We start from the raw sequence: 27,037 nt of genomic DNA, 5'->3' as shown, positions 1-27,037 counted from the left end.
CAGTAGCAGACCGACGCACATCTGTGCAGCTATCCTGCTAATCTTACAAATCCTTTGTCTGGGAGGAAATTGAACCTGAATTTGCTGTCTTGCTCATAGAAAAACATCAACAACAGAAATTACATTTATTATGTTTCACAATAAACTGTTTGCATGTCATGTAACCTCGATATTTGTGAGATATTATTTTTGACTGTTTATAATCCGGAGCCAGCCATCCGCTCCCAACCAGCTGGTGGCGGTATTGCGCCATGTTGGTGTTTGCTACCGCTAGAAAGCCCAAGAAGAAGAAGAAGAAACAACACCACATGCGGAAGCCCAAAGAAGAAGAAGCAGCAATATCTACGGTAAAAACAGAACAACAGAAGTACAAAATGGAGAAAGCTGACGTGGGTGTGTTCATCTTGTGTAATTCACTTTATTAGCAGAATCAATTTTCAAATCATTTTGCATTTTTTATTTCTACATTCGTCACACAAAACCAATACAACGGTTTAACTGCGAGCTTCTCAAGTGAATCTGGTGTATTTTCTAGCTAGCGGTGTATGCTATCGTTGCTAGCCTGAAAGCTAGCTTCTGCTACTGCCACATTTCACCTTTTATAATTACACAATCACACAAAACAATTCGCTTATCTGCACTGTGCTGCGAAGGACACCACATCAGGTGAGTTGCGAATGTTTTGTATCGTATTGACCAACGCGAAGTCGGAACACACCGAAGCTCCCGTAACGTTAGTTCGTAACAAATTAACGTAAATGTCAATTATTTTACACCGTGTCATTGTGTGTTGCAGCTATTATGGAGGTGGACGAGATGGAGCTCCAAGAGTCCGACAGGAGGGTCGAAAACCAGACAAAGAGAGATGAAGAAAGAGACGATAAAGGTACAACATAAACGTTTTAATTAAAAATGAAACATGGTGGCCCTTTACCAAGTTTAACTTAAACCTTGATGTCCGAAAACGGCATTCTTGACACTAATTTGTCTCGTCTATGACGAGGTTGTCCTTAATTTGTAATGTAAAAGTTTAAAGCAATATATCTGAGATGCAAACAAGCTCCAAATTCTCCATATAGAAGAAGCTGAAACCAGCAAATAATTGTAATTTTTGCTTGAAAAATGACTCAATTATCAAGATAGTTGCCACAAATTTACAAATCAGCTCAAGTTAGAACACAGTAATTCTGCTGTAGGTTGTTTTGTTTCTGCAAGCCACAATTTCATCAATGCGTTTTTCTTTTCAGAAAATATGTCAGATTTCCCATGCAAGTCTGTTGACTCCACAAATGAATCTCCCAGCAAGGAGACAGAATTGAAGGACAGTCCCGACTTGCTCAATGTAAAAAGAGCCGTGGTGGTCTTGACCCGACTCCCTGACTATAAAATCAGCGCTCTGCGACCACCAACGCCCCCGCAGTTCTACAGCGAAGACGACTCCCTCAGCAGCTCTGACTCTGATATGCAGTGGGAACCAGAAGATGATTCTAGTGATGCCGAATTCTCGCTTACAAACAACAAAAAGAGAACTGGAAGACACGCTACTGCACCACACACAAGCAGGATGAACAACAACAACGGTAATGCCCTGACCTGACCACTGTCATTTATTTAAATGTGATTTTTAGGTCATAATTATTTCCCTGAAAATTCCCATGACCACTCATTCATATTTTACCATCCCGCAAGCTCATACATTTTTAATGTACACATTTTGTGTTTTTCCACAGCGCCAGAACAAGCCCCTGTAATAATATCCTCGGTTTTCGCCCATTGCTCCAATGAAACCACGAAGGTCCGCCCGAACTTGCCAGAAGAAGAGGTCATTGTGGACACGGTGGTCCTGGCCAGGAAGAGAACCATGAGATGGCAACGTGGAAAAATATTGGATATGGTGACGAGGGGTAAGAATGTGCATCCTTTTGGCAGGAAATTGTGCCTTGTATTCAGTGTGTATCTAACACCTGAGTTTGTACTTGAGTACGTTCGATAGACTTACTGTTGGTTGAACTTAGTACAAAGGAACTTTGCTTTGTGAAGACTAATGTATAATTATTTGTGCTGAAATCAGTAGCTAATTTACTGGTTATTTGAATATCTTTTAGTTTTGGACTCTTCAAAATATAATTTTGAAGACATGACAATGGGGAAAATGTAGTGGGGCCTTTTTAAAAACTATTTTATATACGAAATGACAACTGATTAATCATTTAAAAAAAGGCAGGTTAGTTGACAACAAAACTAATTGTTAGTAGCGGCACCAAATCATTTTCGTTTGTTTTCTTTATACACACAAATGCAGATGCAACACTGCAATCACTTCTCTAATTAATTTGAAGCAAAGAATGAAACAATGGTGGTTTAACTCACTGATGTTTTGTTATTTGCAGAAGATGGACGGTTGAAGTTCAAAGTTGGTTTTGATGAAAAGGGGAAGAGCCTGGTGTCTGGCCACCACATCGCCTTTGACACCACACCGAAGCTGGAGCAGCTGTATGTTGGTGCTCGCGTGGTGGTCAAGTGTCAAGATAACATGTTCTTCTACCGGCCTGGTATTTTGGCAGAGCTCCCCAGCAGAAAGAACCGCTTAAGGTGTGTGTTTGAATGAGTGTTTGTCCCTACATCTATGAACCACCATGTGTTTGGGGAATTTTTAGAGGAAACTAATGCCTCCCTACAGAAAATCAAAATGCTTTAGGTAAGATTTGATTTGATGAAAAAAATACTTTTTTTTTGTATTTTCTAGGTTCTTGGTCTTTTTGGATTGTCACGTGGCGGTCTATGTTGGCTTGCCTTTATTCCACCTGGTGTGCAGACCACGTAAGTTTGGCAGTTTTCGCACTCACTTTCTTTTCACACCCAAATACAACTGTCCACTGTAAATCCTCATATCCCATCCGGGGCCTTTATTTATCTCTACTGCAGAGAGAACAAGACTTTGACGTTTTATTTATTTTTCCTTGTTTTGTTTCACTCGTCCATTATTTGTACGATGTCAGCTGGTGCTTTTAAGGTACCATGGAGAATTTTTTATCTTTACCAGCGTTATGGTGCAGGTGCCTGTTTTGTACACATGTAATTGCTGCGTCCCAATGTGTGCGACTTACCGAACCAATCACTGGCATTTTAAATTGACACTGATACTAATTTTCCTGTTTTTTTTTTTTTTCTTTTTCTTTTTGAAGAGAGGAGCGACTCAAAATTAAAACAAACTACAATGTCGGCGATATTGTAAAAACAAGTCCTTCATAGTCCTACAGGACATGCCTACTACAGGACACGCCCTCGACACGGTCTCAGTTTGGTTAGGTTTAGGCACCGAAAACTTTAGGTGCCCAAACTACCGTACTTTTCGGACTATAAGCCGCTACTTTTTACCCCAGGCTTTGAGGCGTCGGGTTATAGTCCGGTGCGCTTTATATACGGATTTTTCCGTCGCTTTTCTCCACCACAACAACCGCAACTTCCGGTTCCGGTCTAACACAACATTTACTAGCTCCCGACACAGAACAGTTGCTACCAGCAACCCCTCTGCTACCAGCTGTTACTGACAGGGTCGCTACAATATGGATGAAGTACCTTTGACCTACCTCTCACTAGGACTGTTAACAAAAAAGGTTGAACAGCAAGATGCTTTTAACAGTACATGTCCGACTCGCTAGCTTCTAAGCTAATTTTAACATTATGGCCAATGGGGAAATGCTAACCGCGATTAGCATTAGCGAATATATATAATATATCTTTGTACATCTTTTCATGCAGACATACTTGCATTACAGACTAAGGTCTCTCACGGCTACCAAACGAAAAGCAATGAGGCAGTAACTGTTGTTGCTCATAGCTCTGAATAGCTGTTGTGCTAGCAGCAACTGGCCAAGCCAGTTAGCCGTAAATGCTATTCAGAGCTATGAGCAACGTAGACACGCTGCATGAGAAGATCAGCTTTTTCACAATTGTGGCAAATCTTCCAGATATGATCTTAGTTCATGTATAATTGTGTTTGCAATGGCTGGTATGATGATAGTCTGCTTTATCTCAGCCATTCGTTGTTATTCAGCCATGGAGGTACCGGTACATGATGTGGTGTGTTCAAGGACCCAAATGCAGACTCCGGACAGCAGAGTTATATTGCAAACCAAGATGAGCTACGAGCAACAAGTTATTGCCTCGTTGCTTTTAGATTCTAATGAGAAGACACGCTGCTTCGTTTTACTTCTTCAGTTTGGTAGCCTTGAGAGACCTTAGTCTGTAAGTATGTCTGCATGAAAAGATGTACGAATATATATTATATTCACTATATTCGTTAATGCTAATCGCGGTTAGCATTTCCCCATTGGCCGTAATGTTAAAGTTAGCTTAGAAGCTAGCGACATGTTATGATGTTCAGAGAAGACAAGTTTAGTACCGGTACTGTTAAAAGCATCTTGCTGTTCAACGACAGTTATTGCGTGTTTTTGTGTGCGTGTTTTTGAGTGAGAGAAATAAATCATCTTGATTTGCAATATAACTGCTGTCCTGAGTCCTGTTGTTGCAGCTACGGTATTCAGAAGCTACAGCTACGAGCAACAAGTTATTGCCTCGGTCCTTTTAGATTCTAATGAGAATACACGCTGCTTCGTTTTACTTCTTCATTTTGGTAGCCTTGAGAGACCTTAGTCTGTAAGTATGTCTGCATGAAAAGATGTACGAATATATATTATATTCACTATATTCGCTAATGCTAATCGCGGTTAGCATTTCCCCATTGGCCGTAATGTTAAAATTAGCTTAGAAGCTAGCGACATGTTATGATGTTCATAGAAGAAGACAACTTTAGTACTGTTAAAAGCATCTTGCTGTTCAACGGGGACACCTGTGGCTTATAGACCAGTGCGGCTTATCTATGTACAAATTCTTTTTTCTTTTAAAAATCAGCTGGTGCGGCCTATATACCGGTGCGCTCTATAGTCTGAAAAGTGCGGCACTTTTTAGAAAATTTTTATATCCGTAACTCATTAGTCTCTTCAAACTCCTCAAATTAGCGCATCCATCCAAGTGTCATGTTTCCATCACTGCCGATCAGAGCTGGAGCTGATGAATACCTGTGACTCTACCAGAGTCCTTTGTCCCGGGAATGAATGCAGATGATTGGCTTTTACACGGCAGACAAAAGCTCGGTGTTGTTGCGTGTTAGTGTTTTGTTTTTGGTCAGTGGGAACAGGGTTTAAGATTCTTTTTTTTTTGTTTTTTGACAGTGCAAAATGTGGTTGATGACATTCCAGACTGTCCCCACAAGTCTTTCATGACGCAGTACCTGAAGGACTGGCCGTACCCACATCTCACCCAGTACAGGCCTGGACAGAGCCTCAATGTCGAGTTTAGTGGAGTCCAGCAGAGGTGTGAGGTGCAACTGGTCGACAGCAGCTTGATGCAGGTTCTTTTTCAGGTCGGTATTGTATGGCACTGCTGCTGTTTAAACTGCTGATGTTATATTTGTTTAAATTTCTGTAGTAAAATGTAGTTTTTGTCACTCTCAGGATACTCAACACAAGGAGTGGATCCATCGAGGCTCCATGCGACTTGAACACATGGCAAGATTTTTGGAAATGAAAGCGGAAGAGCAGAGAAATGATTCTGACTAAATGCCCACTCAAGAATGACACGCGTTCCAATCCTTTGTTTTCTTTCGTTAATACTTTCATTTGTTGTACATATGTCAAGATGTAGCTACCGGCACTTAGTGGATTGTTGCGCTTCCAAGTAAAGTTGTCCACTATTAAAACATAGTAAAACAAGTTTGTCCAGAAATGTAAATTTATCTTAAGAACGGTTAAAGGTAAATAATATTTAAGGGAAACTATCCATCATCGTTCTCCTACACGTTTGGCACACAGGAGATGTTGCAAGCTACACGACGTCAGATCCTACAAACTGCACCTTTAAGTTCAAACAAGCAACTTAGCATGTTGCAGACAATAATATTAGCTTCCTGTTTTAGTGTTTATTTCGGTTTTTCACAGTGTGACACTCCCAGATTGATGATTTAAATAATGCAGTTAGTGCAGACTTTGTATCGGTCAAATATTTGTAGTGATATTTGTTTTGTAGATGTTGATGAGTTCTGGGATAATAGTCTTCAGTTGTATAATTTTCTTTGAGTATGTCACGACACATACAATTCATTAAGATGACATATTTATCCAAAATGACCTCCAACAAAAATTGCAAAATAAATATTCAGGTACATCAACTTCATCAAATAGGCTAAACTGCTCCATTCATTTAAAATGTTCTGGGTGATGGTGAGCAGATGTGTTTCCAGTCTGCGATGGTAGAGGTGGCACTTGTTCCATCATTGTGGAGCCAACACAGCAAAACGTTTTGGGCTTTTTCATCTGCATTTTCTTTTTTTAACTGTTTAGTTCTGGGCCCTGTTCTTAATACGTAAATAACCGTGTTCCAGTTTAGAATGTTGACAATTTGGCTTGAGTCTATTTTTTATTTTATTTTTAAGCTGTTATAATCTATATCAGGGACACGTTCCTTTAAAAGGCTCAATCATGACCCAGACGGTCTACTGTGAAGCGTTCATGAATGGATTTGTGCATACGAATGGCTTACCTTCTTAAATTCATAAATAAAGACTATGATTTAATGATAGATTAGAATGTGCAGGTTATTGTAAACCCACCATCATCTGTAATTATCACAATTACGATGTCATAATGTCACTTTACCCATACTTACACATGATACAACTAAGTAGGAATAAATACAAATTTGACAACTTTTATAGACCATATCAAATTTTGTGATTAGACTGCTGAACTCACTTTTCTGAAAATTCTTTATGCTTTTAATCTGGATTTATTTTCATATCAGGCTTATGATTCACACCCCGTGCACCAACACCACTCTTAGACATGAAAGCGAGAGCACAATGTAGAACATGATTACACCTGAAATGATGCAGGAACACATAAAATGAGATTATGAATGAATCTATTGCCTCAGTGCAGTTGTTACCTCATGAAAAAACAGCTAGGCCTCACAGAAGCGCTGTAATGATGCACTACATACACATTAGATGAGCGGATACATATCAGGAGTGGAGAGGACACATTTATTGAAGCCCACTGTCTTAAACAAATTAATATTTATAAATGCAATAACAAATATTTACCTGTTGAAGTGACAGTAAACTGAGAGACAGAAGATCATTTCCGACTATCACTTTATTTAAATAAACTAACATTGGGTTCAAGGGCCGATTTAATCATTTAAAGACGCTTAACATTGATACGATCTTTAACGAGTCTGATTCATTAGCTGATTAAGGGCTTTTGAAACAAAGGCATATTTGAGGAGTTTACTTTTTGCATTTTTGAGGACTCCTTGTACAGCTCAGCTTTTACAGTTAAGAGTAAGTTTGTCAAATATTTCATTACTTCATAGATGTAGGGGGAAGTCCTGTACGTAACCCTTGAATCTTCTTTATTTTAAAATTAAGGTTTGTTTAAGCAGTGTTGGCCTTTAACAAATGAAAGAATCTCTGGGTTATAACTTAATTTAAGTAAACTTATTATTTTCGAGGTGTACGGCTATTAAGCACACATAGCTTGAATGAATGCGCTCTACAACGTCCTGGCAACAGATTCTATCCTGAAGGTCTTAATGTTCAGTTCTGACACTGTTTAAGAGAGGTGTGATAAGTTGTGGAAAGTAATGTATATTTACTAGAATACTGTTCTTAATTACAATTTTGAGGTATTAGTATATTTAAAATGTAAATATTGTACCTTTTACTCTCCAACATTTATTTCAGAGTTAATAGTTACTTTTCAGATTAAGGATTTACTTACAAAACATATGATACATTTATAAAATATGATGCTTTGTTTTACATTGAACTACCCAAGAGTACATAAAACATTTAATTAACTTCAACCAGCTAACAACCAATATATTGATGCATATTGATGCAATATATTGATGCATCGTGTTAGATCCTGGGGTACTTCTGGCCCGATACGGGGCTACTTACTGACTCAGCTCTCTATTAAAAGATTGTCGAGCTGGTGTTCTTGCGAGGGAACTCGCCTGGCTCTTCTAACTGCCGTTACTCCCGACGTCTACCCTGCTTCCTCCGGTCTGAGTGCACTCGGCTGAGGGGCCACCCTGACCCCGGGCGCTCCCACCAGTCGTGTCGGTTATGGCAGCTTCCCTCTTCTGGATCCGTGCTCTTGGTAAATGCCAGGTTAGGTTTTAACGGCTAGGATTACTTCTAAAACCGTAAGGGATTGTTAAGTGGATTCGGTCTCTAGGATAACCTTTCAGAACTCAGTTGTTAGACATACAATAGATTTAACTTTTTACTGCCAAGAGGAACTTTTACTACTTAAGCAAATACATGCACTTGAGAATTTTACTTTAAATTCAGATTAGATATTTATTGCAGGTTATATTTAGTTAGTTAGCAAGGGTTAAGCTACAGCTCACATAAAATGTTACTACACTTGATTCGTGACTTTAATTTTCTTCTTAGATTATACTCATTCGTTTTAGATGCCGAGACGGCTCGGTTGGAGCTGGATCTTCAATGGTTCGGTCAAAAAGTTCTTTTGATTAAAGTACCCAAAGAGCACATCTATAGTACTTCCATGGGGCCCCGCCCAACACACATACGCTCATGGGGCGGAGCCATGCAAGCTGCAACACAAAGATAAGGGCCATGGCCCTTATCTTTGTGTTGCAGCGGAGCGAAGGTCCGGCCGGACCCTTGGATTCCTCCTGCTCTCGCAGCGGAGTCCGTTCAACAGTCCTCAAGGCCCAGTACAAAGTCTTTCTAGGACTGCCGTTGTTCAGTTGTTAAAGTCGAGCAGTGGGGAGAGGAAAACCTCCGTCTTTCAATCTTTGTCCACGAACAGCGGTCTTCTTTTCCGTGAACAGAGACGAAGTCCTCGAATACTTCAGTTCCAATCGTCTGTATCTTCTTCTCAGAGCGTCTGGACGGCCCGTGCAGAAATCCCAGTTTGGGGCTTGCAAGCGTCTCCTTTTATCCTTGATTTGGGCTATCTGTTCTCCCCCCACCTATTCTGAACACATGATCTTCATCCCACCCTTATGTGTGTGTGCTTATGTATGGAAAGTACCGGAGTTCTTCTCTTGCTTCTATGAGTCATCTCTTGCAACAGAATTCCAAGTCCTGTTTTCCTGACTTACGCCCAAAACATCTGTTCCTGACTCACTCGTCTGCTGACACACCATGACAAACACTTTTTCCACATCTCAGCTCTGGTTATTATACAGAACATTATTATAATCAGTTTTTACATTTGTTAAATCACTCTATGCATTAAACATTCGTTATATAATGATCATAAACCTTATCTTTCGATTATACTTTAACTATTGATTTCTGAGTATATGCTTCGTGCTTTAATATCCTGTCTTTCCCCTGAACGTGTATGCATGTATCCAAGGCAGCTTTCTCTGTGAGCTCAACTCTTCTTGACAATCTATTATAATGATCCAATACTATAATAGTAAAGCATAAAAATGTTATATATTGAGTATTTTTACTTTTGATACTTAAACTGGCTAAGTGTTGCCATTCTGTATTTTTACGCAAGCAACATTTTCAATGCAGGAATTATACCTGTGGTAGAGTACGCCTTTCTCTACATTGTGGGATTGATTTTTCTAAATTACTTAAATTATTTTCATCCCTGGTTTTGATTTATTTTGAATAAAGTGAGAAAAAAAAGCCATGTCGAAAGCCTTGTCGCTCCTCTGTGGGGGCAGCAGTGAGCTAACGGACTGCTGCAGCAGCGCGAGACGAGGAAGTCAGACCCCTCGCTCCAAAACCCATGTAACGCTGCTCATGCTACACAGGTAAGATTTTGTAAACATTTTGTTTACTTTGACAAGAAAAACCCATTAGACGTCTGTCTAAACGTAGTCATGTAACGTTAACGTAGACTGTTCCTGTGGACAGCTGTGTGTTAAAACTGATAGTATAGCTGAGAGTATATACGTTAGCTGATAGTAGTATAGCTGATGGTACAACGTTAGCTGAGAGTATAACGTTAGCACCTGTGCGGCTATTTCTCTTATTATTCAAATTTGAGTGTTTAGTTTGGCAACGTGCATCATGAGCAACAGTCCTTTAGTAAGAATAATTTAGGAACAACCCCCCCTACTGTACACTGTACCATTGGCACATGATTCCACACGTTGTGTGTTGCAGTGATTATGGAGGGGGATGCGATTGAGATGAGCACAGAGGAGCTCCAAACATGGATCAGAGAGAAGGTGAAGAAGAACAACCTGATGTCCTCAGGTGTGCAGGAGAAATGCAACCTACTGCAGTCTCTGCTGGAAAGGAGGGAGAAACAGTCCGACTACCTCCAGAGGCTCTACCAGTGAGTGTTGTATCTACTCTATGCTATTGTTTCCACCTCTTGTATCGGCCCTTTGGACGGTAATCAACCATTGTGTCCTGTGTGGTTACCCCTGTGGATAACGGCTTCTCGTGTGTTACGGCAACTGTCTGTGTGTTGCTTGCTCTCAGTGTAGAGTCGTCTGCTGTCGTTCTGATTTAGATTGCTGGATATAGCAAACTGAAAGGCAAGGACTTCTGATCAGACAATTGCAGCACTAACTAAACGAAAAACACCTCAAACTCTTCAGAGTTAACATGGGACTGATAAACAGGAGAAACGACTACACCCCGGAATATAAATGCAGCAAATCTGGCTGTCCTGAAGAAGACACAAACCGTTTTCTTAACATTACTTAACTGTTCTTAAAATCAAAGACCCAATAGTCCAGACTGTTGTAATATACCCTGCTTTCAAATTCATCCATCCATTCTAGCTAGGCCTAACCAAGTCATCAAATGTGTGTATTGAAGAAGAATACATTTGTCTTAAAATGTCAACTTGATTTATTTTATTTACTTACTGGTCCCTTCTGTATGAAGTACAGGGTTCCTCTATGTTCTCCGCTTGGTACATGTTGTCTTTGTCGTTGGTGTCTTTCAGGTCTGTGTCAGCATGTGAAGCAATGGTGAAGAAACAATACTCTTTGCTGGGGTGGGAATACAGAGACACAGATTCTGATGATGACGATAATACAACAGGCTGCGGTAAGAAAACACCTGCTCTTTGTACGTCTGTGTTTGCTATTGCAAACAGGTTTATCCTAGTTTGTTTGTTTGACCTGTTCTTTCTTTTTCCTTTGTAGGAAATGCTGTTCCCAGCCCTCCAACTACTAATGGCCTACATTCTCTGTTACCAAAGCTCCGTAGCTCGATCGGTCTAAAGAGAGAACCAGTTGTGGTCTTGACCAGGCTTTCTACACACGACATCCAATCTACTTGTCCTCTGACGCCTGAGAATCACGACAGTGAAGAAGAATCCTCAAACTATTCCGATTGTGATATGCCGTGGGAACCAAGCGATGAGTCAAGTGATTCAGATTATAGTTACTCAAGTAAAAAGAATATGCCCAACAAGAGGAGAAAAATAGTTCAAAAGAATAAAAAGCTTGCTAAGAGTCATGCAACGCCCCAAGCTGAAACAAATACTAGAGCCAAAAGCAACGTAACTAAAACGTCAACACCCCATGCCAGTACAAACAGCAATGCTAATAGCAATGCTAATAGCAATGTGAAGAGCAACGCTAATAGCAATGTGAAGAGCAACGTAACGGAAACATCAACACCACAAGCAACCACTAACGGTAATGGTCACAAAAACATGAACGCCCCTACCACTCTAGAAACAACAGACATTTATTTAACTAATTTTAATCAATGTTGATATTAACATGTTGTATTTATTTTGCAATGACAGCAGTAGGGCCCGTGAACATAACAGCTGCTCTTTCCCAAACCTCTGACGAAGCTACCAAGACCCCTCCTGGAGTGCCACTAGGAGAGCTCAAAGTGAGCATGTGTATTCTGGCCAGAAGGAGGGCCATGAGCTGGCAGCAGGGGAAAATTCTCGACAAAGTTACAAAGGGTAAGAAAAGAAGGAAAAAAAGATCTGTTCTGCGCAATACAGAATACAATGCAACATTCGTTGTCAACGTGACAGGTCGTCTGTTAAAGGGATGTATTATGCAGTTGTGCCTCAGCTAGCAAAAAACAGGTTTGTCAAAATAGTCACCTGTGTATACACAACAAATGTTCATCTGTGGAATCGGTTAAATATAGTTCATACTAGCTAGCTATCCAGTTCCATGTTTCCGTGCACATCTAAACATGCATGTAACTCAGATAAGATACCGAAGTACATTTGTCTTGGACACGTACAGCATCTGCTGTTTACAAAATTTAAAAAAACATAGCGCACAACTGTAATACATTTATAGGATGAAATGTGTATAATACGGTATCTTTGTTGTTTGAAAGTACTTTCATGTGTAACCTGTGACTGAGGTCAAGTCCACACTAGTACGAATACATCTGTAAAACGCATATTTTTATGGATTTGCGAACCTCTGGTTTGCCGTACCGCCGGTCCATTATTGTGAATGCAACATCTCAGGAAAACCTGGGGGAAAATTTCTTCAAATTTGGCACAAACGACCACCTGGAATTTGCTGGTAAAAGGTCACTGTGAGCTCACAAAACACGTTTTTGGCCATAACTCAAATAAGTAAAATGCAATTTCACACATATGACAAGTAGGATAAAAATGATGACGTGATGGCATTTTAGACAGACATGGATGTAAACTGCAACGTGATTGGTTGGGGGAGGCATACAACTGCGAGGCTGTAATTCTAGCTTCCCTTTGTTTTTGGCCATCTAGTTACACTGAGCTGTTTGTTCACCAAACATAGACTGTGGGGGCAATGGCTGCACCGCACAGTGTCATTAATTGGGCGTCCTTTGGCCCTGTCCCGTACCAGTCAATCTGCCTCAGAACATACCAACACTGTAGACAGCAACCCTGTATAAAATGAGTAAAAACTCCCAGCGTAGATGTAAAACTTGTACTAAACGCTGTTCTATTGGGATGTGTTTGTAGTCCCGTAATGCACAGCCCTTTAATCAACTGAATTACAAAGTTCTCAAGTGTCGGCCAAGTTTAAAACATCACTTATCTTTTGCAGAGGGCTTCCGTAACACGACAAAGATACCCACCACAAAATACAGGTGCAGAGATATGACGTATTTTAAAAAGGGCTTTGCTTATTAGAAATGTGTTTTTTTTTTTTTTTTTTTGCAGAAGATGGTAGGATGAAATACAAGATCCATTTTAAGGACAAGGGGAAGAGCCTAGTCTCTGGTCACCACATCGCCTTTGACTACATGCCAAGGGTGGATCAGCTGTTTGTCGGTGCTCGTGTGGTGATCAAGTTTCCGGCAGAAGAGGCGTGCCGTTATAGCCCCGGTATCCTGGGAGAGCTCCCCTGCAAAAGAAACCGCATGAGGTTCGTGTGTGTAATGCAGAACTGTTTCAGACAAAGTCAGTTTAAAATGAGGATGAAGTCACAGTCTCCTAGATAAAATGCAGTTACGTTTGTCCGAGTAGGTTTTGGTGTAAAAAGAAAAAAAGCGTGTTTTTATTTTCCAGGTTCCTGGTCTTTATTGATGATCACAAGCCGGTCTATGTTGGCTTACCTTTACTTCGCCTGGTGAGCCGACCATGTAAGTGTGGGTGTTTTATTCACAGACAATGACTGTTTGGAAGATTCATTAGACACAAGATCGTCTGATCTGAAAGTCACATGCATTTGGTCAAGTTTGAAAGCTGTTTGTTCTGCTCTACTCTGGTCTAGAACATCAGTTTGTGTCTGTTCTATTCAAATGTTCCAGTAAGCCATGACAGTGTGACAATGAGACGGCTTGTACAGCCCGGCTGTGATCGAAATGATAAACTATGGACAGGTTTTAGACAGGTGACCCTGAATGGAATCAGAGCTCAAAACACTTGCACCTGTCAAACAGTTGTCCACTGTAAGTACTATTATACCGCCAGTAAGCAGAGTGACAGACTTTTTGACTTTTCCCTGTGACAGTGCAGGACCCTTGGGACGATATTCCAGATGGCTTCCACAAGAATTTCATCCAGGGGTATATGAAGGTCTGGCCTTACCCGCCCAAGACCCAGTACAGCGTTGGACAGACAGTTAAAGTAGAACTTAATGGAGTCATGCAGAAGTGTGAGGTGCATATGGTCGACTGCAGCTTGATACAGGTCGTTGTTTCGGTCAGTATACGAAGAAAATCATTCTTTAAACTCTTTCCAACTGGATTCTTGGTGTATTTTTCCCTGTTATAGTTATTAAGACTGCGTGACTCATAATTGTGTGTGTGTGTGTGTGTCTGTGTCATCAATCTTAGACAGATCAACATAAGCTGATGATCTACCGAGGGTCCACATGCTTGGAACACAACTCTTTGGAGTTGAAAAAGGACCAAGACCAGAAGAAAATGAATCTCCAAGTTGATGGTAAATTATAACAGTATACATTTTTTTAATTTAAGTTACTCTGTACAATCGTATTTATTGCTTCTGTATTTCCCTGTCTTGTAGACTTCAGAGTCATCGCAGTCACTGATGGGACCGTGAATGTGTTCAGAGAAGTGGATGCTGTTTTCCAAGATGGTGTCCCATGCATTCAGTGAAAGTTTGGCTCCAAGAATACAGCTTGAGTCGTCCTCTGGCCATGCCTGGTTGAGAGCATTTTTATTTTAGCTTTAGTATTTACATCGAAGGTCTCCTGTTAGCCAATATGGCTGTTTTGTAACTCCAGAGGGGCTAGTATTATTACTCGTCTGACTCGTTGCCACCTGCCACAGTCAATGCCCGTTACTGAGCAGCGCAAAGAGAATGCATTGTTATTTATAAGTGTATTTGTATTGTTGCGTTTGTTAAATAAAAAGTGAATTGTTTTATTGTCATCAAGTTTATTGTATCTTTTAACTAACAAAAACATCTACATGATGAAAAACATCTACATGATGAAAACAAAATCACTCATGGCAAGTCAAAATTATAAAAAAAAAGAGTCCAAATGATTGAATAAATCAACTATAAGTTAGTAAAATTGTGAGATCAGTAAAAAATAATGAAATAATTGAATGTGCCCAACTTAACAGTAAAGACTTAGTCAAGATGATATTTCTATTCAAATTGCTTAGATGAACAACTCGGAAGCAAGTTCAAATTCAAATTCTGACTAAATTATACAATAGAATACAAGTAACGTTATGACAGAGTCTGGCTAAATATATCAGTCACATTTCACATTCCTCAAAACTTTGCAAACTTGCCATTTAGATTATTAAAAACATGAATTAATTGTGTCTTCTGCAGGCTCAGAGTATTGCACTAACTCGTCATGTGGTCCTGTGGTTGTGAATGACGGAGGCGTTCCCACCAGTCTGAACCAGAACGAGCTCTATAGCGAAGGCAACAGAGAACTGCTGCTAGCAACAGAGCTTTGAGCATCGAGCTAGCGAGAAGATAAAAGAGAAAACTGGATCACCATCACGGATTTCTTGTGGGACAAACGCACAGGCCTCGCTGCTAAAACGGTAAAGTACAGTTACGAGCAGTTTTGTGCCGTTACGTAAGCCGCATTCCGAACATTCGGTTAGTACGACAGCTAGCGAAAGTGTCTGTTGTGCTAGCTGATGATCGTAGCTAAGCTAAGATGGCGGTCAAAGTATTTACGTTAGCTTATTTTAGCAGAGCATGCTAACAGACAGTAAGTCGCACTGTTGGTCCGTTAGCTGGTTCGAGTTGAAAGCAATTGTGTCTGTTAATGTGCTGGTGTTGGAAAACGGGACATGTTTATTGACTGTACGTCATGTCTCGGTGTTAACGGACATTAACAGCGTCAACCGCGGTGTCAATAACGCATCGTCTTAGCGTCAACGCTGTATGTACGCTAACCTGTGGTGGCTAAATATGATCAACAGAGTTAAAAAAACAAATGCATCCCTGCAGTTGATCCCTCTTCTCTCTTCACATACTTTGAGGCCTAAAAGTTGTCTGTCTTGCTGCAGCTGTTCTTGCATAGTTTTGTAGGCTGCATGCTTCAATCTGTATGGTAAGAGTTTGTGTTAAACGAGTGTTTCTGTGATCAGCTGTAACGCAACTGTAACGTTTGGTCTCCGACACAACCAGGTTTATTAAACCAAATTTGTTGAGCAAGCTATTGTCGTTAATCAGCTTATTTGATCTGATTTTAAAGAGCCATTTGATTTTAGCTTTAATGAACAATGTAGTACGACTTCTCATACAAATGAAAAGGTGTGTTTCAGGCTAGTTATTCAGTTAACTTTGAATGAAATTTGTTATTTTTAGTTTCCTACTATTGCCCACCTACTGACTACCACACATCACTTAGTGTCTGGCAGTGGACAGCTGTCCCACTGATGTCAATATTTGGCAGGAAGTAAAATGTGAACAGGCATGAATATTAAAAGGGGTCTTCAATTGTTCCCTGTAGTTTTTTAATTCAAAAAGCATTTTACGAACAATGTTTGAATACTCAACAATGTTTTGCTTCTCCTAATAATCCACCAGATGCCTCACACAAGACGGTACTCGTCTTCGGACAGAGACAGTCGAAGCAGCTACCAAGACCGCTACAGAGACAGAGGACGAAGACACCGGCACAGAAGATCACCTTCTTACTCCTCCAGCAGTGAGCGAGACAGAGACCGAGACCGAGACAGAAGGGGACGGGGACAGGGACACAGACAGGAAGGAAGCTTTGTACACTCAAGGAGGTATGTTTATGTGTATCGTGAGACATATTTAGTTTAACTGGGGGTAGGTAGGTAGGTAGTTATTCTTACATTGTACGCCTCTGTCCAATGATCCAGTCGTAGCTATGACAATCGCTCAACGGAGCAACGGCCATTTGACCGAAGATACTGCGAGGGATACCGGCGCTTGGATCAGAACCGAGATCAAGACCGCGACAGAGAAAGGGAGCCGCACGGAGCCGCTGAAAGTTACTATCCACGCGACTTCTCCCCAAACATGTACGACTACCGACGTGGCCGCGAGAGGGCGTCGTACCGGCGGAAAGGCAGCAGGCGTAAGCACAAACGAAGGCGGCGTAGAACCAGGTCCTATAGCCCATCCTCCTCGGTGAGTACAGCCAGTCCCGAGATTGTGTTTTAACTCTCCTCATCCTCTTTCCTTTCATCTCTGTCTCTTCCAATCAGCTCTTTCTGTCTCTGTTTTTCTCTAACCATTTCTTCCCCACAGCCCCAGGAATTGGTAAGTAGTAAAATCTTTATGATTTGTTTTCATCCTTTCAGAGGGGTTTTGTTAAATTTTTTTTGTTTAGGTGGGTTTTTGCTTAAATTGGCATTTCTTTTTGGCAGAGCATTTTCATTTTTATGCAGATACTTTTTCAGTAGTTCATTAACGATCAAGCGCTAATTCTTGATGCTCTTCAGATACATGCTCATCACATCTTTCCTAACTTTTTGTTTGACAGCCCAGTTACACCGGGTCACACTTCATTCCTGTCAGTGGCCCTACCTTTTCATAAGATTTAATAGTGTGTCGTCACTTCTTTTGTAAAAGGCCTAAATGCCTGTGGTAACAGTTGGTTGGCCACTTGTGAACGCTAGTGCAGATAGGCTGAAAAAAAGTGAAAATGTTCTACCAAACACTGCAACATTTACGGTAGCTTTTAATAGAATGCAGACTTTTGTTAGAACTCACTGACATTTGAAATGTCTGTCATTTTTATGTGGGTTGTATTTGACCCCACGTGTGTTTTAAGTAATATAAATTTAAGTGAGCAAGGGGTTGAATTTGATTTAGTATACATGCTGGGGGTTGTCTTTAAACAGTACCTGCTTGATTACATATGGTCCTCTCTTTTTATTTTCCATCTTGTTTGCTCTGAAAAGTCAACCTCATGAGTTTGCATTAGTTCTGTTACTGTTTTTATTGGTTTTTGCGTTGATGAATGGGTATGCCAGTTGCTTCCTTGTTTGTAAGCAGCTGTGGTTTAATATAGAGAGAGGAGCAGAGGACAACATGTAATCTTTGACTTGTTCCCTTGCACTATATCCCTATCGTTATATATTTCCTTCACGTGGTGTCATGCGTGAATCGCCCCATGACCACCAAACCCACCTACTACTACTACTACCACCAACACCACCCTCCTCTTCCCTCCTCGTCCACCTGACGCCATTGCTGCGGCTGCCCCTGAAACCCCCCCCTCCCCCTCCCCTGTTCCCTCCGGTCGTGTCGTGACCTGCTGATGGCGGTTTGGGTGTGAAAACAGCGGAGCGACAGCCGGACGCGGGCACTGAGTGTGAGGGACGACGAGGAAGGGCACCTGATCTGTCGGAGTGGGGACGTCCTGCAAGAGAGATGTACTCACTGCCACTACTCTATCGTAACCATTCTCCATATGAGTATTAAAGCATAGAGCATTTACATGACATGGGAGTGCCTGATGATGATGATGATGATGATGATGATGATGCCTTGCTAGAATGCTCTTCGCTCTAGCTGAAATAGCAGGGTGGATTGCAAGAATGTTGAAGATTTTGAGAGGGACTAGATGCCTTCTCCATTTTGTTCTAGGATTTTAAGCTGTGGAGCATTTTCTGTGTTTCACAGGTTACTTGACTTTCCTAAACATAGATTCCCATTTACAGGCATTGTCTCTGTTGCGTTGCAGATTTAAACTCCGTTGCAGATTTAAACTCGGTTACAGTTCTGTATCTGTAACTTAAGATAGCTCTTTTCCACTCTGAGGGTTCCAGGGATTTAAAAAAAAATCTTTTAGTAGAAATCTCACATGCACATTTAATATCTTCCTAGTACAACCAGCGCACATTTAGATAGTGAATGTAACCTGTTTGTCATTTTCAGTATCATGCGACTAATCATGTTTCCTGTTTTACTCGACACCCCCCGTGTCCTTTTGGGGCAAAAACGGCCACATCTTATTTTTCGATGACTGCAAATTGGTCATCAACGGAATGGAGCGCTTTACATACGCTCCCTTATTTTCTTCACATAATTATCATAGATTACCTCACATTGTCTGAAGCCTGCCCGATTGAATAGGTGGCCATTTGAAGAAGGGATGGGCGCTAGAATTGATACGCCTGTCTACACTTTTGCATTATGTATTCCTGCTTGAGGCCACATGTCTAATGCCATCGTTCTTTCTTTTCCCCGCCCTCCTTCTCTTCTTTTTCTCTCTATGGTATGTTGCAGATGAGATTGTCAGCACTTTGGGCGAAGGCACCTTTGGGAGGGTGATGCAGTGCGTAGACCATCGCAGGTATGTGTCAGTTGACATCAGTTGAAAAGCTGTCATCTGCTCACTGTGCTTGATTTTTTTTAGGAAAGTGTCTTTGTGTAATGCCTTGCGGATAAAAAAAAAAAAATCAGTGTAATTAGATCATGAAAAGAATATTTAACCATTATTTTCCATCTTTACGGTGGTTGTTTTAATTTAACAAACGGCTACATCAAGCAAGTTAAAATGTAATTTTCATGGTCGGGGCCTTAAGAAAGTGACACTTGCAGATTCTTTGGTCACCAACTGAATTATTCTCATTATCAAGATGCTTTTTGCAAGCAGGGAGTTCTCATATTTCCATCATATACTGAAACTACAATGGATATCAGAGACTTTGTTTCCACGGTCATATTATTAAGTGTTATGTGTTTACTGTAAAGTTAAATCATACCGCTTTTGTGTCTGAAATTCAGTTCGGCCCTTTTCTGGGACTCAAAGTGTCCCACTGTTTTGTTTTTTTAAATTAAATTTCCTGTTTTTGGCATCATTCTATCATATGTTTCACAGGGGAGGAGCCTCTGTTGCTCTGAAAATTATCAAAAATGTGGAGAAGTACAAGGAAGCAGCTCGCCTGGAGATAAATGTCCTCGAGAAGATCAATGAAAAGGACCCTGATAACAAATTGTGAGTTCTGACTTGAGTATAACAAAAAACACTTTCATTATTGGAACTTGGTGACAAGCCATAGAATTTACCTGTGCTCACATTAGGTGTCACCATTCCAGTATTGCTGTTCAATAAAAGCCTCATTGTTTCCTGGCAGCTTTCATCAGCCAAGAAAAATATTTGATTTAGCTGAATGACCCGCTACCTCACTGTACCACTTCCTGTATCTTGTTTATCTTTGCAGCCTGTGTGTACAGATGTATGACTGGTTTGACTACCACGGTCACATGTGCATCTCCTTTGAGCTGCTAGCTCTCAGCACCTTCGACTTTCTAAAGGAAACCAACTACCTGCCCTATTCAATTGGTCAGGTCAGACACATGGCCTACCAAATCTGTCTTGCTGTGAAGTGTAAGTTTAAAAAACAAAAAAAATTGTATGTCCTTTTATTTGGTTTTAGTACAAAGGAAACTTTTCTGATTTGGGAATTAAGAATGCAATTAATGCAACAAATGTACTGTATTTAAAAGCTACCAATTTAGCATGTTCAGTGTAGACAAAGACTCATGACTTGAACTTCTGTGTTTTATAAGTTTACAATCTATTCCAGATGTTTTTCCTCATGCCCTTTTTATTTTTTACACCATATCTATATTATTATTATTATTATTATTATTATCATCATCATCATCATTATACATTGTCTATTGTAATCTGAAATAAATTAAGATCAGCACACTGGATGATTAACCACTTTACTCATGTCTCTTCTCTTTAGTTCTCCATGACAATAAGCTGACACACACAGACTTAAAGCCGGAGAACATCCTGTTTGTCAACTCAGAATTTATAATGACCTTAAATGTCGAGAAGGTAAGCAGCAATAGATAACAAAGGTGAAAGACATTCATTGTGTATTGACTTTAGTGGCCATTTTTACTATGATACTGAACATCATTGAACTTTTGTTAAAATGTTGCATATATATATACGGCATAAAAAAATAAAATGCTTAGGTCTCCTCTAACCCACAGCTGCTGTTTAATAACACTTCCATAAACGGCACTACTTACAGACACTATTTACATAATACGTTGTAGGAAAGTCCATCAAAACAACTGTTCTGAGAAACACTGTCTTCTTTCTTGCAGAAGCGAGAGGAGCGGACGGTTAAGAGCACGGCAGTACGTGTGGTGGACTTTGGCAGTGCTACTTTTGACCATGAGCACCACAGCACCATTGTGTCCACGCGGCATTACCGGGCCCCCGAGGTCATTCTAGGTGAGGATGTCCACAGGCTCTGGGCCAGGAAATGGTTGTAAACACCACTTCTCAGAATGGATTTTATGATTATCTCGGTTCCAATTAAAACAGTCTCAGGCTGTTTTGTTCCAGTCGGCACATGTCTGTCGTCGTTCCTACTTTGCTCCGTCGACCAAAGATTTACCTGCAAGTTCTTGTGGAAACGTTCTACAAGTTGATTCAAGCACAGTTCAGTATTTCTCTGCTGAGTTGATGCCTCCTCTTTGCATCCATCATATATTCACATTGGGTCTGCCGATTTAAAGAATCTAATACAGAAAGTGCTGTTGAGAAATTCAGTAATGATATCATCCCATGGTTTCTCCAGCAGAGTGCACTATCGCTCACAATACAGTGACAGGCTGCCTGCTAAAAGCAGATACACATTACAAATACCAAGAGAAGTAATGTTTTCTCTTTGGAACAGCAAACCTGACCAACCACTCAGTCCAGCGCTTGGCATTAGGCAGGCATGATGGGAAATGTGAGCCGCCCTGAACACTAATCATCACGATGGCATTTTACTCTGCTTAAATTAGCCTAGTGGCTAGCAGACTTGTCCTCACTCATAGCTCTTCTCCTCTTACTTGTTTTTAAGTCGACGGAACACCACGGTTGAATTTTAGCCTGCATGTAAGTTATTTTTTTTCTTTTATTTTTTTTCTCTTTTTTTTTTCAGCGTACCTTAATTGAAAAAGGTCCAGCTAGTATTGTAAGCGAGGGCAACACGTTAAGGGAGTGCCAATCATTTAAATGCTCTCGCTCTTACTCACTTTGTGCACGAAGCTGTGCCCTCAGTGAGACACAGAGGGAGGAAAGGAGAGAAACTAGCGTGACAGTAAAGTCTCACAATGAGCTGAAAATAAAACGAGTGCACGCAAAGTAGGTCATTAACATATTTAATTTATTTCTGTCTGCCAATGTTAGGGGAAAGACTGAAGTTTATTGTTAAACTGTACAATAATGTAAGGAGTACAAATCGACACAACGCCACATTAGCCTATGAATTAATGCCCTCTAGGTTCCAATCTTTTCTTTCACATTCATTGTGTTCATGGTATAAACAGGATGCCTTATGTAGCCTAAAGGCTGAGTCACTTGAACAATTCTTTGTGATGTTGGCAACACACACACTTCTTATTAAACCGTGACAACACAAACACACCTAAGTCAACTCAAGTCAACGTGACCAGCTTGCTAGTGTTGATGGTAACGTTACCAGCTAAGCTACCATACTTTCCGGGCCATAGAGCGCACCTGTATATAGGCCGCACCTGCTGATTTTTAAAAGAAAAAATAATTTGTACATAGATAAGCCGCACTGGTCTATAAGCCGCAGGTGTCCCCGTTGAACGGCAAGATGCTTTTAACAGTACTAAAGTTGTCGTCTTCTCTGAACATCATAACATGTCGCTAGCTTCTAAGCTAATTTTAACATTACCGCCAATGGGGAAATGCTAACCGCGATTAGCATTAGCGAATATAATATATCTTCGTACATCTTTTCATGCAGACATACTTACAGACTAAGGTCTCTCAAGGCTACCAAACGGAAGAAGTAAAACGAAGCAGCGTGTCTTCTCATTAGAATCTAAAAGCAACAAGGCAATAATTGTTGTTGCTCGTAGCTCGTAGCTTCTGAATACTGTAGCTGTTGTGCTAGCAGCTAGCAGAGCTATGAGCAACAACAGTTATTGCCTCGTTGCTTTTAGATTCTAATGAGAAGACATTAGACACGCTGCTTCGTTTTACTTCTTCCGTTTGGTAGCATTGAGAGACCTTAGTCTGTAATGTAAGTATGTCTGCATGAAGCATGAAAAGATGTACGAAGATATATTATATTCGCTAATGCTAATCGTGGTTAGCATTTCCCCATTGGCCGTAATGTTAAAATTAGCTTAGAAGCTAACGAGTCGGACATGTACCTACCGGTTCATGATGTGGTGTGTTCAAGGACCCAAATGCAGACTCAGGACAGCAGAGTTATATTGCAAACCAAGATGATTTATTTCTGTCACTCAAAAACATGCACACAAAAACACGCAGGATCGCTATTGATCGTTATCGCCTTCGTCCTCCTGTGCACTAAAACCATTGAAGTCCTCTTCTTCTGTGTCGGAATTAAACAGCCTCAGAATTGCTTCGTTCGTGCTTGCAGTCCGTGTTTCGTCTGCACCCTCAGTGTCACTTTGCTCCCGAGGCAAATCCGCCCTTGAGCTTGCCTGTCCTCCTCATTGCTCTGTCCTCTTCATCTCGTAGTAGTCCAGCCTTTCGGAACCCGTTGGTGATGGTGGATTCTTTCACACTGCTCCACGCTGTTCGGATCCACTGGCAGACTTTGAGAAAAAGTTGCTGTTCTCATGCAGCGTGTCTACGTTGCTCATAGCTCTGAATAGCATTTACGGCTAACTGGCTTGGCCAGTTGCTGCTAGCACAACAGCTATTCAGAGCTATGAGCAACAACAGTTATTGCCTCATTGCTTTTCGTTTGGTAGCCGTGAGAGACCTTAGTCTGTAATGCAAGTATGTCTGCATGAAAAGATGTACAAATATATATTAGCTAATGCTAATTAGCACATTGGCGGTAATGTTAAAATTTGCTTAGAAGCTAGCGAGTCGGACATGTACTGTACAGCAACAAATGTTCAATAGGATAAAACGATGGCGTTTTGGACAGACATGGATGTAAACTGCGACTTGACTGGTTGGCGGAGGCAAACGTCCACGAGGTGGTTATTCTAGTTCTAGAGGTTTTCATTCATTCAATGCATGTGCTCGTCCCTCAGAGCTGGGTTGGAGCCATCCCTGTGACGTGTGGAGCATTGGCTGTATCCTGTTTGAGTACTACCTGGGCTTCACCTTGTTTCAGGTACAATTGCACCCTGCTATAGCAGCGGAACCAGCTGCAGTTAAACTCTGATTATCTTCTGAATCAGACTTTACATCTCTGTCTGCTGAATAATGGTTGTGTAACTCATGTTTCCTTCAGACTCATGACAACAGGGAGCATTTGGCCATGATGGAGAGAATCCTGGGACCGGTGCCCTCTAGGATGATTCGTAAGACGAGGTGAGAGAACATACAAACTCAGCAAAGTAATAAAAGTGCCTGTAACGCACATTAATACAACTTTCTTTAAATACAAAACATCTCTGAACCTTCTCAGAAAGCAGAAGTATTTCTATCGTGGCCGTCTGGACTGGGACGAGAGCTCCTCAGCAGGGAAATACGTCAGAGAGAACTGCAAACCCTTACGGGTAAGGGATGGCTGTGGAGGGGAAAAGGATGAAATATGATTAGCAGGACTGAAACATGAAAATGGTGCTTTGTACTGTAGGAACAAAATCTTTTTTTAAATGTTGTACTGCAGCTCTTCTCATGAGAGTTTCTCAGTGTTCCTCTTACTCTGTTTCTTGGTACCCTTCCTTCTTCCCGCCATCAGCGGTACTTGCTGTCTGAGATGGAAGAGCACCACCAGCTGTTTGACCTCATTGAAAGCATGTTGGAGTACGAGCCCTCCAAGAGGCTGGCGCTGGCCGACTCGCTCAAACACCCTTTCTTTGAGAGCGGAGCGATAAGCGAGGCAGGAAGCGGCAAAAACTGGGAGGGCAACCGGGACATCAGCCGGTGACCCATGAGCCTCCAAAGACTGAATGACAGGAGAGATCAAGTCTTTTCTATATGGAGCGGGTGAACTATTAAATTATACGGAGCTTCTGGTGTTTTCTGTCGTATGTCATTAAAGCATGGACACCTTAACTTCTCGCTCCTCTGACGTCCACCTCTGCAGCCACAAGAGGCATGTTTTCTTTGCAGCAGAGACCAAAATAACCCACAAAAGACTGCAGGAGAGTTGAAAAGAATAAATCTTTTCTAGCCGTCACAGCCTGAATAGAGGACAATTATATGGAAGATTGTTTGTACCCAAAGTAGCCCTCTATGCAGCGCCTGTCTTCCTTTTGACTTCCGAACTACCTTTCTCCCTTCCGTCTGTCCGGCTATTGTTTTCATCAGCATGTAAAGAAAATAATCCACATTTACAAGGACATAAGCACTACAAAAACCGGTGACACCAAAACTCACTTTCGGAGAAGAAATGTATTCCTATTCTGAAGTCAAAGGAAAGGGTAAAAAGGAGAGAGAGAGCGCTGTATGCAGCGCAAGTCCTCACTCGCATTATTCTAAACATGGAGACATGCAAGATATTCTGTTATGCTAACATCAGATTCAAATTGAATGTCATGTTTCCTTGGAAATTGCAAGTATCCCAAGCAGAGACGAATGTCTCGGGTTTTTGGTTACGTTATTTTGGTAAGTGAACACTTGCTTTGCATATCAGTGTTCATGTTTCTGTTTATTTTTCTAAAAGGATTATCCCTTATATGGAGACTCTTAATCTTGGGTCGATGGGTCTGTTATTATTCGCCGATGAGATGATGTTGTTGACGGACACCGCACACACACACAGGCCTATTGTCTTATTGATATATGTTTCTTATGTTATGCAATGCTTTGTGTGTGTGGGGGGGTGGGATGGTGTGAGTGAGACGTTCATGTTTTGCTCAGTGAATAATGTTTCTCGCATACTTTTAAACACGAAACATAAACTGCCTTTTCCGTGTGTGATTTGGCCGGACCTGAAGTCTCTTATTTAGGTTAAGCACATAGCTCCTGGTTGTAGCCAATGAGCCACACACACAAGTCCTGTTGCCGGTATTTATTTGATTTATTATAGGTCATATTGCCCAACCCCCACCTGTACATGACTTGTTTTTTTGTATGAAATTAAAGCGTATAAAAATGTATATATGTACGATTGTGTAGAATTAAAGTTAAGTCCTCCTGACCAAAGGCTTTATGGTGCTCTGAGTATCGGTTTAGGCCTCTGGTAGCTAAAGGGAGGTGCTCTGTCTTTACATACCATCACTGTGTCTGAGTCCGTCTCTGAGCTCTCTGACTGACGCCACTGCTGGATGATGTTTGAAAGTCAGGTGTGTCTGAAGTGTGAAGGTGGTGTCTACATTGTTGTATTCAAAGTGAACTCATTAATTGATCTTTAAAATGAATACAGATAAAGATATTGCTTGAAGAAAATGACTTAAGTAGTATTGAGAAAAACATCATTTTTCAGGACATTGTCTTTCGTGGAAGCAGCTCAGGTGTGCAGACCAGTATACGGTTAGGTTAAGATATTTATTGCCATATTTCTTTCCCCTCTTATTGACGGGTCTTAAAGTATTTTTTTTTATTCGTGAAACTACTTTTTGATTTAGTTGGTAAGTCCCCTTGGTGGTCACATGTACAGGTATTGTATGCTTCCTCTTATACTTCATTTCTTGTTAGTCAATTACTGTTGGGAGCTTACTGATCTCGCGCTTCCTTCCCAAACTTAAGTTAAGCTGTCGCCCTGTCATTACAGGATGAGTGGAAAACCCGGAAGATCTGCTGCAGCAGGTGTATCGATGCCTCGTCACGTAAGCTTTCCCATCTGTCGGTGAAGCACCGTTTCTCTACTCTATTATCTGCGGCTGTAGGGCATTTAGACCAGATATTGTCAAAGGACAGGACTTAAGACTGAACATTTTTTTATAGGGCCCCCACCGCTGGGTCAAAGGTGTACTTAAATTGGCACAGTAATGCTGGGACCCTTAGGGCCCCTTGAGGATAGTGGTCTGGGTCAGACTCATTTTATTGCATTTTCTTATAACATACTATACTACACATTTTTATGACATACTATACTATGATTTAAAAAAAATTCTATGCCAAACTACATTATAACTTGTTATAACATACCATACTGGCCGGAGTCATTCTGTTTTCAAGTTAC

At 40.9% G+C, this 27,037-nt stretch overlaps 3 protein-coding genes across 5 annotated transcripts; all 3 read left to right on the top strand.

The window, feature by feature from the left end:
• The first annotated feature begins 322 nt into the window (after positions 1 to 322).
• On the top strand, positions 323 to 6,639 carry LOC306791286 (histone-lysine N-methyltransferase SETDB1-B-like). Of its 2 annotated transcripts, none has more exons than XM_079287936.1 (8): positions 323 to 393; positions 797 to 886; positions 1,248 to 1,580; positions 1,731 to 1,904; positions 2,391 to 2,592; positions 2,747 to 2,820; positions 5,235 to 5,425; positions 5,517 to 6,639. In XM_079287936.1, exons 1-8 carry the CDS (start codon positions 375 to 377, stop codon positions 5,619 to 5,621), a joined length of 1,188 nt encoding a protein of 395 aa, XP_079144062.1. In that variant the 5' UTR covers positions 323 to 374; the 3' UTR covers positions 5,622 to 6,639. The 2 variants fall into 2 exon arrangements, with proteins under 2 accessions (XP_079144062.1, XP_079144063.1); XM_079287937.1 differs by lacking the exon at positions 323 to 393 and adding an exon at positions 418 to 666.
• A 3,185-nt stretch (positions 6,640 to 9,824) lies between these two features.
• LOC306791277 (uncharacterized protein) lies at positions 9,825 to 14,899 on the top strand. The gene is made up of 10 exons (XM_079287928.1): positions 9,825 to 9,873; positions 10,229 to 10,403; positions 11,025 to 11,128; positions 11,227 to 11,724; positions 11,838 to 12,005; positions 13,221 to 13,425; positions 13,569 to 13,642; positions 14,014 to 14,204; positions 14,339 to 14,447; positions 14,532 to 14,899. The coding sequence occupies exons 2-10, from the start codon at positions 10,234 to 10,236 to the stop codon at positions 14,621 to 14,623; spliced, it is 1,611 nt and encodes a 536-aa protein (XP_079144054.1). The 5' UTR covers positions 9,825 to 9,873; positions 10,229 to 10,233; the 3' UTR covers positions 14,624 to 14,899.
• Positions 14,900 to 15,395: 496 nt separating this feature from the next.
• clk2a (CDC-like kinase 2a) lies at positions 15,396 to 26,130 on the top strand. Of its 2 annotated transcripts, XM_079287477.1 has the most exons (13): positions 15,396 to 15,535; positions 16,533 to 16,738; positions 16,835 to 17,105; positions 18,265 to 18,355; positions 19,212 to 19,278; positions 19,807 to 19,923; positions 20,150 to 20,316; positions 20,684 to 20,778; positions 21,057 to 21,186; positions 23,994 to 24,076; positions 24,197 to 24,276; positions 24,374 to 24,464; positions 24,650 to 26,130. In XM_079287477.1, exons 2-13 carry the CDS (start codon positions 16,533 to 16,535, stop codon positions 24,836 to 24,838), a joined length of 1,587 nt encoding a protein of 528 aa, XP_079143603.1. In that variant the 5' UTR covers positions 15,396 to 15,535; the 3' UTR covers positions 24,839 to 26,130. The 2 variants fall into 2 exon arrangements, with proteins under 2 accessions (XP_079143603.1, XP_079143604.1); XM_079287478.1 differs by lacking the exons at positions 15,396 to 15,535; positions 16,533 to 16,738; positions 18,265 to 18,355 and having other exon boundaries at positions 17,041 to 17,105.
• Positions 26,131 to 27,037: the final 907 nt, after the last annotated feature.

Source organism: Melanostigma gelatinosum (genome assembly GCF_949748355.1).
Source record: "Melanostigma gelatinosum genome assembly, chromosome: 17".
NCBI lineage: Eukaryota > Metazoa > Chordata > Actinopteri > Perciformes > Zoarcidae > Melanostigma > Melanostigma gelatinosum.
This window is presented reverse-complemented; position numbering and strand designations above follow the sequence as displayed.